At 37.6% G+C, this 18,023-nt stretch overlaps 1 protein-coding gene across 4 annotated transcripts in view; it reads right to left on the bottom strand.

The window, feature by feature from the left end:
* CCNY (cyclin Y) overlaps positions 1-17,733 on the bottom strand; it is a 333,147-nt gene extending 315,414 nt beyond the window's left edge. For 2 of the 4 annotated variants that reach the window (XM_038529664.1, XM_038529665.1), the window contains exons 1-2: positions 17,600-17,733; positions 17,148-17,254 (exon numbers count right to left, since the gene is read on the bottom strand). Coding sequence is in view for 1 of the 4 variants with exons in the window: in XM_038529663.1 (XP_038385591.1) it covers positions 17,600-17,605 (6 nt within the window). In the remaining 3 variants the exon portion in view is untranslated. The remainder of the gene's footprint in view (positions 1-17,147; positions 17,255-17,599) is intronic. The other 2 variants (XM_038529666.1, XM_038529663.1) reach the window with 2 other exon arrangements.
* Positions 17,734-18,023: the final 290 nt, after the last annotated feature.

Consider the following 18,023-nt stretch of genomic DNA (forward strand, 5'->3'; position numbering starts at 1 on the left):
GACTATAAATTAATAAATCATCGTATCTACAGATCTAAATTTAGGCTTTTCAAAAGGAAGGGAAAAATTAATACAGGAGAAAGAAGATTTGGACAAACTTTCAACCAAATAAGACATATAGAACACTGTATACAACAACTACAAGGGTATAATTCTTTCTAAGTACAATAGAGCATTCACAAAAGTAGACACATAATGAGCCATAGAGTGAGTCTTACTAAGTTTCAAAAGAGGGAAATATTACAGCATATATTCTATAACAAGAAAATCAAATTAGAATTCAGTAAAACTAAGATATAAAGCTCCAAATATTTGAAAAGGAAACAATACACTTTTAAATAACTCACAAGTAAAAGAATAAAACCAAGGAAGTTAGAAAATATTGCTAATGAAAATATAATGTATTAAATTTTATGGGATTCAACTGAAACAGTACTTCCCTGGAGGGAAGCCAATACTTTAAAATACTTAAGTACAATGAAATAGAAAAAGAAAAGAATGTTTAAAAAATCAGTGATCTAAGGTTGCAACATAAGAGGCTTCTTAGGAAAAGAAGAGCAAATTACACCCAACGTAGATAGAAGGAAGGAAATAAAAATCAGAAATCAATGAAATGAAAAGCAAATAAATAGGGAAAATTAATGTGGCTAAAAGTTGATTCCTTTAACACGTTTAAACAGATTGACAAACCTCTAGCAAGAACTGATCATGAAAAATAGGGAAAAATATAAATTCAATGATTTAGGTGAAGCAGAAAAACACAATTTACCAAAAAGAAGACAACCTGAACATTTGTATATACTAAGTAAATGGAATTTGGTAGTCAGTAATTTTCCCATAAAGAAAACTCTAGACCAAATAGTCTTGGTGAATTCTATTAAATAGTTAAGGGGGAAAAAATGACAATCATACACAAATTCTGTCAGAATAGACTCAGTCCAGAAAATCTTATAAGATATGACAAGAAAAGAAAATTATAGATTATACAGAGATAGAGGCAATAATCCTTACCAGTAATTACTAATTGAAGTGAAAATTAGTAACATATCATGACTAAGGGTTTATTCCAGGAATGCAAGATTGGCTTAGCATTTGAAAATCAATGTAATCTCTATATAACAGAATAAGGGAGAAAAACTTTATTTTTGTATTGCAACCCAATGCAAATCAAAATCCCAGTAGGGTTTTTGTAGTAATTGAAATTTGATTCTAAAATTTCTGTGCAAAAGCAAAAGCTCTAAAATGGCCAAAAATCTTGAAAAAAGAACAAAATTGAAGGATTATACTACCTCATTGAACTACCTCATTATACTACCTTCATTTACTATGAAGCTGCAAAAATCAAGATAGCATGATTAAGCAAAATAACAGAAAAATAATTCAATGAAACAGAATAGAGTCCAGAAATAGATCTACACATATATGGTCAATTGACTTTACAAAGGCACTGTGGAGTTTATCTGTGAGCTTGGGTAGGTTATGGTGCCCAGTTGTTTGGCCAAACACTAAGACTACACGTTGCTGTGAAAATTTTGTAGATATCATTAATGTTTATAATCAGTTGATTTTAAGTAAAGCAGATTTCTCTAAAGGATGTGGGTGGGCCATACCTAATCAGTTAAAAACTTTAAGAGCAAAAAAGAAAGGAAGATTCCAGGAAAAGAACAAACTCTGCTTCAAGACTATAACATAGAAATCCTGCTTGAGTTTATAGCTTGCTAACCTGCTCTACAAGTTTTGAACTTGCCAATCCTCAAAATTACGTTAAAAGTCCCTCTGTTAGAGGATAGGCATAGAGAAAGACAGAAAGGATAAGTAAATATAAATAACTTCTACAAATCAGTGATAAGGGGTAAACAACCAAAAACTTTTTTAAATGGTCAGAAAAAGTACAGGTATTTCACAAAGGGAGATATATGACTGAGTAATAAGAAAGTGACCAGGGAAATGTAAAGTAAAACCACACTAAGATACCATTTTACGCCCACTTCAATTGCTAAAACTGAAAACACTGACAACACTAATGTCAATGAGAATATGGAGCAACTGGAGATCTCATACTTTCTGGTTGAAGTGTAAGATGGAAACCACTTTGGATTAAAAAAAAAAAAAAAAAACAAAAAACGGTGGGGGTATCCCTGGGTGACTCAGCAGTTTAGCTCCTGCCTTTGGCCTGGGGTATGATCCTGGAGTCCCGGGATTGAGTCTTGGGATCAAGTTCTGCATCAGGTTCCCTGCATGGAACCTGCTTCTCCCTCTGCCTGTGTCTCTGTCTCTCTCTCTGTCTCTCTCTCTCTCTCTCTCTCTCTCTGTGTCTCTCATGAATAAATAAATAAAATCTTTAAAAAAATGAAACCACTTTGGAAAACAGTTTGGCAGTTTTTATGAAACTATCCCATGACCCAAGGGAAATGAAATTATGTGTCTACACAAAGTCTTAGACAAGAATATCATAATTGCATCATATATAAAGCAGAAACTTGACACAACCCAAATTTCCATCAAAAGAAGTATGAATAGACAAATTAATATAGTCACATAATGCAATACTACTCAATAATTTAAAAAATGAACTATGGATACTTTTAAAACTATGGATGAATCCCAAAAATCTTATGCTAAGTGGAAGAAGGCAGACAGAAAAGAGTACATACTGTATGATTCCTTTCAAAAGGACTTCAAGACTGAGTTAAGCCAATATAAGTTGATCGAAATCAGAACAATAATTGCCTAAGGGAATGGGTACAGGAAAACTTCCTGGGGTGATGGAAGTGTTCTATATATTGTGATTTGGCTTAGTGACTACATAGGTGTAGACATTAATCAGAGCTAATTGAATTGTACACTTAAGATCTGTACATTTAATAGTATATAAACATTTTTACTTAATAAACTATTTTTAGAGCAATCTTTGTTTTGCAGCAAGATTGAACAGCAAGTATACAGCTCCCAGATATTCTGTACCCCCATACATATACAACCTCCCTCCCATCAACATCCTGCAACACAGTGCTACAGTGTTACAATCGGTGAGCCTACATTAACACATCATTACCCCAATCCATAGATTATATTAGGGTTCATTCTTGGTTTTCTGCACTCTATGGATTTTGACAATTATATAATTATAGGAATCCACTTCTGTAATATACAGAATGGTTTCACTGCCCTGTGCTCTGGGAATTCTTCCTTCCTCCCCACCCAACCTCTGGCAACTACTGATGTGTTTATCATATCTATAGCTTTGCCTTTTCCAGAATGTCTTGACTAATGTATGTAATCTTTTCAAATTGGCTTCTTTCACTTAGTAATATGCACTTAAGTTTCCTCCATGTCTTTTCATGGTTTGATAGCTCATTTCTTTTTTAGCACCAAATAATACTCCATGGTCTGGATGTACCACAGTTTATTTATCAATTTACCTACTGCAGGACATCTTGGTGGCTTCCAGGTTTGGGTGGTTTATAAATAAAGGTGCTATAAATATCTGCATGCAGGTTTTTGTGTGAACAAGTTTTCAATTCCTCTGAGTAAATACCAAAGGGCATGGTTGCTAGATCAAATGGTAAAAGTATGTTTTTTTTTTTTTTTTTTTTTTTTTTATTTAGGATAGTCACAGAGAGAGAGGGAGAGGCAGAGACACAGGCAGAGGGAGAAGCAGGCTCCATGCACCGGGAGCCTGACGTGTGATTCGATCCCGGGTCTCCAGGATCGCGCCCTGGGCCAAAGGCAGGCGCCAAACCGCTGCGCCACCCAGGGATCCCCAAAAGTATGTTTAGTTTTACCAAACTATCTTTCAAAGTGGCTGCAACTGTTGTCCCACATCCTCACAGTATTTGGGATTGCTAGTCTTTTGGAATTTGGACATTGTAATAGGTGTGTGTGATGTCATTGTTGTTTTAATTTGCAATTCCCTAATGGCATGGGCTTAGAAATGTGTTGTTTAAAAATTGCTGAGTATTTTTGGGATTTTCCAGCTATCTTTCTGTTATGGATTTCTAATTTAATCCCATTGTGGTCTGAGAGCACACATTGTACGATTTCTATTCTTTTTTTTTTTTTTTTTAAGATTTTATTTATTTATTCATGAGAGACACATAGAGAGAGAGAGGCAGAGACACAGGCAGAGGGAGAAGTGGGCTCCATGCAGGGAGCCTGACGCAGGACTCGATCCCGGGTCTCCAGGATCAGGCCCTGGGCCAAAGGCAGTGCTAAACTGCTGAGCCACCCAGGCTACCCGTGATTTCCATTCTTTTAAACCTGTTGAGATGTGGTTTACAGCCCAGAATGCAGTCTATCTTGACGAATGTTCCATATGATCTTGAGAAGAATGTGCAATATGATATTGTGGAATGAAGGAGTCTATAGATGTCAGTTATATGCAGTTAATGGTATTATTGAATTCAACTATGTCTTTATTGATTTTATGCCAGCTGGATCTATCCACTTCTCATTTCTTGCTTTTGATCCACTCTAACAGTCTGTCTTTTAATTGGTCTATTTAAACCATTGATGTTTAAAGTGATTGCTGATTTGGTTATATTAATATTTACCATATTTGCTACTGTTTTCTATTGTTGTTCTTTGCTCTTATTTCTGTTTTTGACATTTTTTTGCCTTTTGTGGTTTTATTTATTTATTCATTTATTATTATTATTTTTTAATCTTCCATAAATTTTATTCTCCATATTTGGGTAAGGGTACAAACTCTAGACCATGTCTATCAAGTCGTGGTGATATCACTGTGCTAGAGATGGAGGCTGCAGGTTGGCTGAAAAGTGAAAATGCAAGAAAAACCAGGAGCAGCATATGCTGTTGCTGCTTCTTTTAGGACGCACGCAGTCTCTTCAGTAAGTACTGCTCCAGTTGTCTTCATAATTCAGTGTTAGGGAAACCCAAATGTTTTCTGTTCAGCTATGAAATCACTCAATTGGCAAGCAAAACATTTTTGTATGATCTATTTCTAAATACATGAGAAATAAAAGGAAGAAAGTAACAGGATATATAAACCCATGCTATCTTGATTCTAATGCCTATCTATAAAAACATACAGTTGTAACAACTGCTATCTAAAATTTTTATGAAGCGCAGAAGCCTTTGATGATTCGCATTTTCATAAGTCTTTTTGCTTGGTCATCTGCAGGTGCCATTCAGGTTTCAAAGGATCAGCCATTATTGTGCTTTTTGTGCCCCTAAGGAATCAAGACAATGTACATTGATTTTCTTCTTTCTAAATGTTCCAGTTAAAAACTAAACTGAAAAACAATATAGGAAACATAATTATCTTGGACACCTTTCTGTCATAACAACAAAAAATAAGCAATATAAACAGAACTCATGTTTTATTTTTTTGTTGTTGCTTTTTTTAAAACAAGACCGTCAAGAATACTATAGGGCATGTATCTATAACCTCCATAAAGGATGATAGTTAGGTTGCAACAAATACCTGCTAGTGAAAAGGCATTACTAGCATTTCAAAATTTCACCAAAATTTGACAAAATATTCTCCTCAACAGCTATCTTTATATTTGTAAACAAAATAAAAACCGGTTTATCCAGTTTCCACTGCATGTCCAACAGGCAGCAAAGTGAGACAGATCGTCTTCGATTTTAAAAGAATAATAAAAACACTAAAATAGTTTAAAATAGTTTAGTTTAGTGTTTAGTTTAAACACTAAAATATTTCCTTGGGTCCCAGGAAATATTTTTGGAGGGTGCTGGAGGCTTGGGGGGATTAAAACAGGCTAATGCATGACATCCACTTTAACAGTTTTTTTTTTCATTTACTCATATTGCCTTGATACTTTACAATTAGTTTTTGCCCACAAGTTAACAGTACTGTTGCTGTACAATGCAAAATTCTTTCTCTTTATTTCTCTAAAGAAATAAGTGTGATCCACTTCTTATCAGTTTGCATAAACACACTTGAAACTTCAGGCGTAAGAGGAGGGTAGTTTCTTGCAGTCTCTGAGGGCCTCTCTCTGGAGCATCGGTCATGTTAACAGTTGACCTACATATGCATGCTGCCACAGATAGGTGGATGGTACAGGCACCTCCTATTTCAAGAACACGTATGGGAAGTAGGTCTGGATAGGGGCAGACTGCACCCTGATGTGTGCCGCAGTCCTCTCAGCAGGTCAGCTGTATTTATTTCTTCACTTTGCTGATATAGTCAGCGAATTTGCTGACAGTTTCTTCCTGCTGTTCTGGGGCATCTAGGACAATGCCCATGGGGGTCCTCTTCGAGCCTATCCCCTCCATTTTATTCTCCAGTTCGTTCTGGAGATTCCGAAGTCTCAACGACCCGTGGATGAGCATCAGCAACAAAGGAAGAGTGATGCCAAACACAAAGACCGCGACTCCCGCAAACACGGATATGAGGCGGCAGCTATAGCCAACACGCCCCGGGACGAGGACGCGCGCCGAGGACGAGCGCCGTGGGATGCGGCTGCTCCGCCCGCGCCGCGGGCCTGGCGCTGCGCACCCGAGCACCGCGACAGTGCCCCAAGGATCTGGAAGGGGCAGGAACGCCACCACGGAGGTCGTCACGGCAGCCACCACCGGCTGGTTGGTCTGTAACAGACCAGGTTGCTCACGTGCGGCGGGCAAAGCGGTCGGAGCCGGGAAGAAATCGCCCCAGGCGCGGGGCGGGGCGGGGCGGGGTTCGCGTCCCGGTCTCGGCTCTCCCTGTCGTGGCTTTAACGGAGTATATGACCCCATTGTCTCTTCTTAGCGTATCAGTTATGCTCTTTTAAAATCGAAGTCTAATTGACAACGTGACATTGGTTTCACACGTGAAACAGTGATCTCACGACTCTACGTTATGCTACGCTTCTCATGAATACAGCTGCGTTTGTCGCCTACAAGGCTATTACAATGCCGTTGACTCCACACCCGATGCTGCAGCTTCCACCCCCAGGACTCCTTCCTGCCATAACGGGAAGCCTGTGATTCCCACTCCCTCTAACCCATTTTGTCCATTTCCCTACTCCCCACTCCTCTGCCAACCGTCAGTTTGTTCTTTATATTTATAGGTCTGCTTCTGCTCTCTGTTTGCTTGGTGTTTTTGGATTCACCGTATAAATAAAACCATATGGTACTTGTCTTTCTCTGTCTGCCCCTAGGCCCATCCATGATGTAAAGAGGTCTTTTTTATGGCTGAATAATATTCCACTATACATACAAACACACACACATATATACGCACATACCACATCTTCTTTATCTATCCCTCTATCAATGGACACAGGTTGCTTCCATAGTAGATATTGTAAAGAATGCTGCAAGGAACCTATGGTGCGTGTCTTTCTAAACTAGTGTTTTCATTTACCCAGTAGTGGAATTGCTAGATTGCATGGCATTTCTCTTTTTAATTTTCTTGAGGAACTTCCATAATGTTTTCCACAGCGTTTGCTCCAATTTACATTCCCATTAACATTACAGGTAGGTTCCCTTTATCCCACATCCTCACCAATACTTGTTATTTCTTGTCTTTTTGAGGCTAGCCATTCTGACTGGTGTGAGGTGATAGCTCACTGTGGTTTTGATATGCATTTCCCTGATGATGAGTGATGCTGAGCATCTTTTTATGTATCTGTTGGCCATCTGTATGTCTTCTTTGGAAAAATGTCTATTCAAGTCCTCTGCCCAATTTTAATTGATTGTGTGTGTGTTGAATTGTCTAAGTTCTTCGTATATTTTGAATAGTAATCCCTTATCAGATACATCATTTGCAAATATCTCCCATTAAGTTCCCTCTTCATTTTGTTGATGGTTTCCTTTGCTATGCAAGAGCTTATTTTGATGGTGTCAATTATACTTTCTTTTTTTAAATTATACTTTCTAAAGTGACTACCACAAACTTTTTTAAAGTGATTACCATAGACTTTGCAATACACATTAAAACTAATCTAAATTTACTTTCATATAACACTATACCAACTGACAGGTGGAACCAATACCTAATAATAACAAATATTTTAGGTATTAGGTATTATTAGGTATATATTAGGAATAACAAAATATTCCTAACTCTTCCCTCTCATTGCTCATGTTATTGCTGTCATTTATTTCACTTATTCAAGAGCATACATATATATACACATAACTTTATTTATATAAACTGTATAAATATATATGTATAAATAAATATACATGGGTGGAGCATGTGACCCTTGATCTTGGGGTTGTGAGTTCAAACCCCATGTTGGATGTGGAGATCACTCAAAAATTTAAAAAAAAAATATATATATATACATATATGCCTAGCTGTATAGGTATACACTGTTGCTCTTATTATTATAAACAAATTGTTAACTGTTAGATCCATTAAGAATAAGAAAAATATTTCTTAGGGGTGCCTGGCTGGTTCAGTCGAAAGAACAGGTGACTCTAAATCTTGGAGTTTTGAGTTCAAGCCCCATACTGGGTACAGAGATTACTTAAATAAATATATTTTTTTTTTAAAAGAAAGGAAAACAAACTTTTATATTACCTTCATTTAAACATTTTCCAGTACTCCTTTATGCAGATCTAAGATTCCAATCTATTTCACTTCCTTTCTCTCTGAAAAACCTCTTTTAACAATTCTAGCAATTCAGGTCTACTGGCAACAAATTTCTTCAATTTTTTTTCACCTGAGAAATCTTTATTTCTCTTTCACTTTTGAAAGATATTTTCACAGAGTACAGAATTCTTGGTTGATGATTTTTTCCCCTCTACAATTTAATAATCTCACTCAGCTCCCTTCTTGCTTGCATGGTTTCTAGGGAGAAGTCATATATAATGCTCATCTTCACTCCTTTTTAAGTAAGGTGTATTTTTCCTGTGACTTTTTTCAAGATTCTTTATCTTTGATTTTCTGTACTTTGACTATGATATGCCTGTTGGGATTTTTTGTTGTTGTTGTGTTTCCTTAGCATTTATCTCGCTTGGTTCCGTGAGCTCCTGGGTTGGTGGTGCATTGTCTGACATTAATTTGGGGGGAAATTTCTGTCATTATTGCATCAGATATTGCTACTCTTCCTTTGTCTTTTCCTCTTCCTTCTGATGATCTTGTTGTAAGTATGCTACATCTTTTGTAATTGTGCCACAGTTCTTGGATGTTCTGCTCTGAATTTTTTTCAGTCTGTTTTCTCTTTACTTTTCAATTTGGGGAGTTTCTATTGTTATATCCTTAGAAATTCTTTCTATAGCTATTCCCAGTCTACTAATGAGTCCATCAAGGGCATTTTTAAATTTGCTGTTACAGTATTTTTCATGTCTAGCATTTTTTATCTTTCTCAGAATTTCCATCTCTCAGAATGCCTGGCTGGCTCAGTGGGTGGAGCATGTGACCCTTGATCTTGGGGTTGTGAGTTCAAACCCCACGTTGGATGTGGAGATCACTCAAAAATAAAATCTTAAAGAAAACAAAAAGAATTTCCATATCTCTGCTTACATTATCTATCTGATCTTGCCTGTTGTCTACCTTTGCCTTAGCATATTAATCAAAGTTTAAAAGAATTCTTGGTCTGATAACTTCCAACATTTCCATCATATCTGATTCTGATTCTCATGCTTGTACAATCTCTTCAAACTGTGTTTTCGCCTTTAGTACTCCCTTCTGGATGTTCAAACAGAGAGTTCAGACACACCTCACATCTTTCCAGACTTAACTGAATCAAATGTAATGAGTAGCCTACTGAGGACCATGGGCCTGACCTCATATAAACCAGGCCTGACTTCTTTTATATGCCAAATATTGTTACTCAGTTACATTCTCAGGTTCTCTCACTTTTTCAGCTATGTGTTAACCTATCACATTCTCGTTTGTAAATCAATTACTTTATTCTGCCACCCAGGTATTTACCTGACATTGTTCAGCTCAATCAGGAACTTACAAGGTAGACAAAAGGCAATAGTCATGCCTGAATTGGCTTTTTTTCATGAGTTTCTTAGGTCTTAATTCTGGGAATCAATACTTTGACTCTTTTTCTCTCACAAATGAGAGCAGGAATCCCATCATCTTCCTTTCATCTTCAAAGGAGCCTCTCCCATGGCTTCCCACTGAACTCAGACCAAACCCACTCTTGTCTTCCACTGCCTGGAGAAACTGGACCATGGGCTGTTTACTCCAACAGAAGTGAGTGCTGTCTGCTATGCACAAGGTAATAGCTGCCTTCCACATGGGCTATCTAGTCCATTCCTCATTTGGCAGCTGTAGAACTAGCTAAACTGGGAGACTTTGAATATGTAAGCAGAACCCACACAAGGAAAAGCTTTCCAATGTTTGACACGAAAGTTCTAGAGTGAGGCTGGAGTCAGCTTCTTCTGGAAAAGGCTGTTTTATATGCTGTTGTTACTCACAGTATGTCATCTTTCAAGGTAAGCCTTAGAAATTAGAATAAATTCCATTCAAATCAAATCAACAAATACTTGCTAAACCAAAAGTAGAAAACAAGAATCCCAAATGAAACCTATCCTGCTGCCAGTAATTTCCCACCCACTACCTGCTGTAGGGAATATCTATGAGTAAGTATCTATTAGGGCTCTTGTTCCATTTTGTTCTATTTGTCACTAAAAAATATCATTAGTTCTACACAAGAGGATCCTTTTTATATGGGTTACAAATAGGAGAAATATGTGTGCTTGTGTCCATGCATGAGAGTTTCAAATCAACTTAATACATAGAGTCCTTCCACAAAGTAACCAAGAAAAGTATGCTAAATTTCTCACTTAAGAAATTATCTGAAGGTAATGTAAATCCTCTTCTGTCATCTTTTCTTCTCCATATTTACCCAAGGATGGCTTATGTCATTTAGATTTTTAAAAAATAATTGCACTTGTAGAATGTGAAGAGGGCTGCCTTCAGCAGTATGACTCATAGCCTTTCCTGCAGGTGGCTTGCAGGTATGTTCCTCACAGTGAAGGGAAGAAGTCATCATACCAACGACATGCTACTGAGTTGCATTATCCTCCTCTATCAAGACTTATTCTGTACTCCTAATTCTTGTAAACTGTATGCTTTAGGGCACCACATCCCGAAAAGCCCCACATTTTCCTTAACCACTAGGAAAATAAGGTAACAACACAACCACTGGTCCCACTTTAGTAACATGATACCTTTGTACATCTTAAAACCCTCATTTAAAGCCAGGTGTGGGAGAAATACCTTGAGTCCTCTGCCATTGTCCTTTCTATTCCATTGGTTCTCAACTTTGGCTGTACAAGATGAAGATCCAGTACACATGGGAGTCACTAGAGGCAAAATGCCTCCAAAGAAATAAATAATTTAAACGTAAAAACTGTAAACTTAAGTTCAATAAATGACAATAGAAATAACCCAAGGATCTCCAAACAAAAGTATTGTAGAAACCCTAATCGACCAACTTTATTCTTCATTTATCTAACTTTTCCCCTTTTGTCAAGAAAACGAATAGGTTAGTACATAATAAGCCCCAAATTATTTCTTCACACTATTTTCTTCATTACCACATATCTCCAGTCTACTAATACTCGCAATATATATCTAGTCCTTGAATTGTTAAGATTTTCATTGTGGACGGTTCTCAAGCATATCGTCAGCTTTCTTACATTTAGAGACCTAAGTCTTCTGTCAACAACCACTTTAAGAAAGTAAAAATGCTTTTTTGGTGATGCATGCTTGGTGTGATGCTCATACTATTCATTATGTAACACACCAAGCCTTTCAGAAATTCCCCCCAAATTTAAATATAACTGGTAGATTCTAAGGTAATTCAGGGATCCTAAAAGGGATTCCTTCAATTAGCCTTTAGTCAGGATTTGAATGTAGTAGAGGGAAATTATGTCCTGGTGATAGGCCCTGCGGGGAAATGAGAACTGGGCAGTGATTCTAAACCCTGGAAAACCATCTGATCATGCTCAGGTGGGGCTCAGGCACATTTTTCTAAAGTTTTGTAGGTAGTCCTCATGCATAGCCAGTGTTCAGAACCTTTATCTTAGGAAAAACATCCATCTTAGGGTTTGTCAACTGGATGCTTTCTCAACCCAGTCCCTGACTGGGTCCTCCACTTGACATATTACTACAATTCCAAGAGAGGAGGGTCCAGTGGAAATGATGGAATGGTTTCAGTCCACCCTGGAATGGGGCTATGGCAGAAGGGTCAGTGTTGCAGGAGGTAGACTCTTACATGTAAGACTTGCTCTGTGCTTTGACCTAAAATGAAACCCATGATTCAAGATTCTCTTTCCTCTGAAGTCTTGTCTTAAACAGATTCTGAGAAGAGATAGCACAAATTAGTTATTCATTTGCTTTGGTTGTGATAAGAATAATCAAGTAACATGATACTGCTAGGGGGTGAGAGGTGCTTTGGGGACAGGTGGCTCTAGAAAAGAACAGAAAAAGGCATTGGAAGTGGAAATAGACGAAGGACAAACTGAATCAAATTCTCGGTTCTGACATAGAGATTGTGCTTTCTCTGATGCCTGCCCCCTCTCTGGCTTTGGTTTCTTTCTGAGACATTAGTGGAAGACAGTCCTCAGGGTGAGAAGAGCAAGTGACTTTCCATAGCAATGTGATATCTCAGGATCTCCTTTTCAAAACCACGCTGGTTGGTAATGCTTGAAATGCCTAGAAGACCACATTTTTTCCTACTTTGAAGAATTAGGCTGAAAATACAACTCCATCCAGGGAGGGATAACAGAAGTTAAAGTCATAATTTTTAAAAAGGACTGTGTTTGGGAGGCCTGGTTGGCTCAGTGTCTGCCTTAGGCTCAGGGCATGATCCCAGAGTTCTGGTATTGAGTCCCACATCGGGCTTCCTACATGAAGCCTGATTCTCCCTCTGCCTGTCTCTGCCTCTCTCTCTGTGTCTCTCATGAATAAATAAATAAAATCTTTATAAATAAATAGGCCTGAGTTTAAATCTAGGGCAGTAGTGGGTAAACTATAGTCTGTGGGCCAAATCCCACATGTTGCCAGTTTTTGTGTGGTCCTCAAGCAAAGAGTGGTTTTCACATTTCTAAATGTTCGCAAAAAAAAAAAAAAAAAAATCAGAAGAATAATATCTTGTCATGTGAACATGATGAAATTCTTTTCAGTGTCCATAAATAAAGCTTTATTAAAACATGGCCATACTCATTTTTTTACACATTGTATACTTCTATGACAGTAGTTGTGACAGAAACTGTATGTAGTACTCTACTGCTTGCAGACTGCTCAGCCCACCTCAAAACACACTGACACAGCTTTAATTCAACAGTATTTTGAGTGCCATGCATATTGCTGTAATATAACATTTTATAATTTTTTTTATGACCAGTGAATGTCAAGACAAAAAATGGAGAGAAAAGTTAACCTCAAATATTACACTTTTAAGACAGTGCAGTGTGGATTATTTTATCATCAAATTGGGTAGCAAGGAGCTGTGTTTATTATGAAGTGGTACTATATCTGTGCTAAAAATACAGTCTCTGTCAATATTACTGGACTAAGCAATCATAACAATTTTCCCAACTCACAGGAAAGCACGTCAGAAAAAGTAGGAAGTATAAGAAGAATACTTCATTATATTTTTTTTCACAAAATTTTTTGAAATGAAGCTGCAAACCAAAGAAGTTTCCAAATAGCTCATTTGTTAGATAAAGCAAGCATTTACCAATGGTGTTAATTAAGTCATATGATTCCAAGGCAAACAAATATGTCCAGAGAAAATAAACTGGTTTAAGACTATTAACTATTAACTTATGAGTAAGAAGTTAATAGTCTTAAGTAGTCTTTGAGTAAAAAGTTACTCAAAGAGTTGAGGACACTGGAAGCAATATCAATAGTCAATTTAAAAAGAAGCCAAATGATTTCAAGTGGTCTTTCTTGTCTTTGATAAACCAACATACTGTTCAATTGTTGTTTATTCAAAGAGTCAATGCCAGATCTTAAGTCACTGAGCTTCATCTCTATAAATGGTCCACATGAAACAATTATAATTGAGAATATTTTCAAAAACAGTGAGAAAACACAAAATCCAGTACAACCTGAAGTGGAATCTGCTAAGATGTGCTACTACTGATGGTGATAAAAATGTACATGGAAAAGAAAAGGGCTTAGTTGGATGAACTTACTGCTTTTGAAAATGTAAGATGTTTAAAGACTTCATTGTATTCATTGTACTATTTATCAGCAGGTACTTCTGAGGAACATATTTGATATCATGTGTTTTTGAATTGGTAGTGTCAACAGTAAACTTCCACTCTCATGGACTTAATAATCTTCAGTCCCATAAATTTGTCATAAGTAGAAGCAAACCTCTACTTGCTCTATCACCTAGCAGTCTGACGGTTTAGCAGTGAGGAAATTTTATTGAGATTATTTTCAGTGCAGAGTCAAGATTGAAATTTCTCTGAACAAAGACCTCTCTTCAATCACTGTTCTTTAACTCTGAATGACTTTGGAAATTAGTTTTTGATGTTTCTTAACAAATTGAGCCTAAAGCTACAAGGCAAAGCTGAGCTGATATACAAAACTTACATTGCAGTAGTCATTTTGATGACAGGTTAATATCATCAAAATGACTTAATTAATATCAAGCTGCTGTACTTACTTCCTATGTTGTCAAAAATTAAAATGAGAAGTGAAATCTCCATCCCAAACAAATTTGCAGAAAATATATTTTCCAAGCTCAACCTACAGTTCCAGCAGTATTTTGGGGACCTCACTCCACATGTAAAGGAAAAGTCCCATATTTCAAAATCCATCTAATTGTGCAATTGAGGAGCTTCCACTTAACTGTTAATTGACCTAATTAATCTACAACAACATGCTGAGAGACACGTATCAAGGAAAGAATATAATAGAATTCTATAAATGGCACGAGTAATTAATATTCTCTATTAAAATCACATGCTTATGATTGACATCACTATTCAGCAGTACCCATTCGTGTGATGAGACATTTTCTTAATATGTAAGAAATTTCTCAATATTTAAGTATTTCTCAATTTTGCCTCTTGGTCTATAAAGCCTAAAGGATTTAATATCTGGCCTTTTATGAAAGAAAGAAAGCCCCTGATCTAGAGGGCTGTGGATATGTGAAAGACGGAGGGAGACCACGTTAGGATCACTTGCTAGAAAGTTTTGTTAAGTATGAAGTGTAATTATTCTGAGTTAGCAAACAAAGCCTTATTTGTAGTCATGTTACTTTAATTAAAAATAGAATTGGACCTGAAGCAACATCTTTCTGCTATAAACTTAACACGTACAATTTAGTTTCAGTAAACAACAGCAGCTGTCTTGCATCAGTGTTGCTAATTTGAATTTTTATTAGTTTTATAGTTTTGTTTGTATTTCATTTGTATATCTTGCTTTGGCTTCAGATGCCAATAAAATTTATCCTCATAAATAGTTTATTTTTTTAAGATTTTATTTATTTATTCATAAGAGACACAAAGAGAGAGAGGCAGAGACACAGGAAGAGGGCGAAGCAGGCACCATGCAGGGAGCCTGATGTGGAATTTGATCCCGGGACCCAAGGATCACACCCTGAGCCAAAGACAGATGCTTGACCACTAAGCCACCCAGGCATCCCCTCATAAATAGTTTATATCTAATATCATATTTGTTCTTATATGTAACATTATAAAAAATAAGCTTAAGTCACAATTCTGAGATTCACTTTTTTTTTTTTTTAAATGATCCAGTTATGAACAGGTGCAGCCACTCTGGAAAACTGTGTGGAGGTTCCTCAAACAGTTAAAAATAGACCTGCCCTACACCCAGCAATTGCACTGCTGGGGATTTACCCCAAAGATACAGATGCAATGAAACGCCGGGACACCTGCACCCCGATGTTTATAGCAGCAATGGCCACGATAGCCAAACTGTGGAATGAGCCTCGGTGTCCATCGAAAGATGAATGGATAAAGAAGATGTGGCTTATGTATACAATGGAATATTCCTCAGCCATTAGAAACGACAAATACCCACCATTTGCTTCGACGTGGATGGAACTGGAGGGTATTATGCTGAGTGAAGTAAGTCAGTCGGAGAAGGACAAAAATTATATGGTCTCATTCATTTGGGGAATATAAAAATAGTGAAAGGGAATAAAGGGGAAAGGAGAAAAAATAAGTGGGAAATATCAGAAAGGGAGACAGAACATGAAGACTTAACTAACTTAAGACTTTCCTAACTCTGGGAAACGAACTAGGGGTGGTGGAAGGGGAGGTGGGCGGGGGGGTGGGGGTGACTGGGTGATGGGCACTGAGGTGGGCACTTGATGGGATGAGCATTGGGTGTTATTCTGTATGTTGACAAATTGAACACCAATAAAAAATAAATTTATTAAAATAAAAAATAAAAGGATTCAGTTAAATACTTGATTTTGAGAAACTCTGTCTTAAACTTCCCTGATGCCAGAGCAACTTTCTGTCAGGTTGTAGATATGAACATAGGTGAAAACCCATATAATCCTCCCAGATATATTTTATTTTTTTCTACTAGAACTCTCTACCTTAAGAGGTGAGATAAGAAAAGGGATTAGCCCATTCCAGCTTGGCATCTTATTAATCATTAGTACAAATCCTAAACTATACCTGATTGTAGAACGTTCTAGGATACAGCAGGTGCCTTGAGCTATTTTGTTTGTAACTAATTAGAAGTAACTCAGGTTTTAAGATTCAACTACCAAATAAAGGAACTTACAAGTAAAAAATAAAATGTGACCAAGATTTGTATTTTACCCATCTAGTTATTTTTTAAAAAGCTTTAAACAACAATCTTAATAGTCTTAAATTTTAGTGATCTTCTGAAATCGGCACTAAAGGTTCAAACATACATGAAAAAGCCCTTGCTTCACTGCCTTAAAAAAGACAAATACCTTCATTTTGGATAAAAATCATTAGTCCAGCACATACTTACTGGTTAATACAGAATCTGTACTACTGAATAGAAGTCTCAATGTAAGGCATCAGAAACCTAGCGTCTCTAAATAAGACTTTAAACAACCATGTTACCTAAATTCAGGCCACTTCCTAAGCCAACACTGCTGAGGAATTTTACTGGATATGCTTGTGCAAGTTACCCTGTCCCCACACCCACTGCCATTAAAACATAGCATATTTATTGGAAACAAAAGCTTTTTCTAGGAAAGAAGAGATTCTTAGCCCTGGAAAATTACAGGATCAAGGCTCACCTGGTAGCACAAAGCTCCAGAGCAGTGAATTCCAGGGCTAGCTCAGCTTCTGATGTTAATATAATGGAGGGGCTTGGGTTCACCACCCAGTTTCCTCACCCGTGAACCTGGAATAACAATGCACCCTACTTTACACAGGAACCACGTTGTGTAGGAAACAGAACGACAGCAGCTTTCTCCCAATTCAATAGATGAAATTCTAGCCTCAGTGTTTGTGAGATTCCCCACACATACTGCAACAACTCCCTGACATTTTACCTGTTAGTTACTTGGTTATTCTCAGTTTCAATACCTTCTATTCAGATCTCTTTGGGCTCCTTAATCTTGCTTATCTCCCTGGCTCCAGTTTCTGTTGGTGAACCACCAGCAACCTTTCTGACAAACATTACGCTTGACTCCTAGATCACCCATCCTTCCTAGCAACCTCTGGCCTGTCTCCACACAGTGCTCACCGCCATGCCTCTGTCCCGCTGCCTCTGGACAAGCCTGTCAGCCAGTCAGCTATCAATTGGGTGGTGGCAGTGGCTCTTGATTGGGATGGAGCACATGTCTCCCTGACCCATTCCTCCCATGTGCGGCCCCTCACACATTGTAATAATGCCCCTTGTGTGTCATAACTATGTCATGACCCCCCTCAGGGCATATGTCACCTCCTAGTTTCTTTCAGATTCCTGGCATTCTGTACAGGAGACAATTCATTATATGCACCCCAAAGTGGTAATTAAATGTTAGACGTGGGACGCCTCGATGGCTCAGCGGTTGGGCACCTGCCTTTGGCTTAGGTCGTGATCCCAGGATCTAGGATCGAGTCCCACATCCGGCTCCCTGCAGGGAGCCTGCTTCTCCCTCTGCCTGTGTCTCTGCCTCTCTCTCTCT

Source organism: Canis lupus, chromosome 2 (assembly GCF_011100685.1).
Source record: "Canis lupus familiaris isolate Mischka breed German Shepherd chromosome 2, alternate assembly UU_Cfam_GSD_1.0, whole genome shotgun sequence".
NCBI lineage: Eukaryota > Metazoa > Chordata > Mammalia > Carnivora > Canidae > Canis > Canis lupus.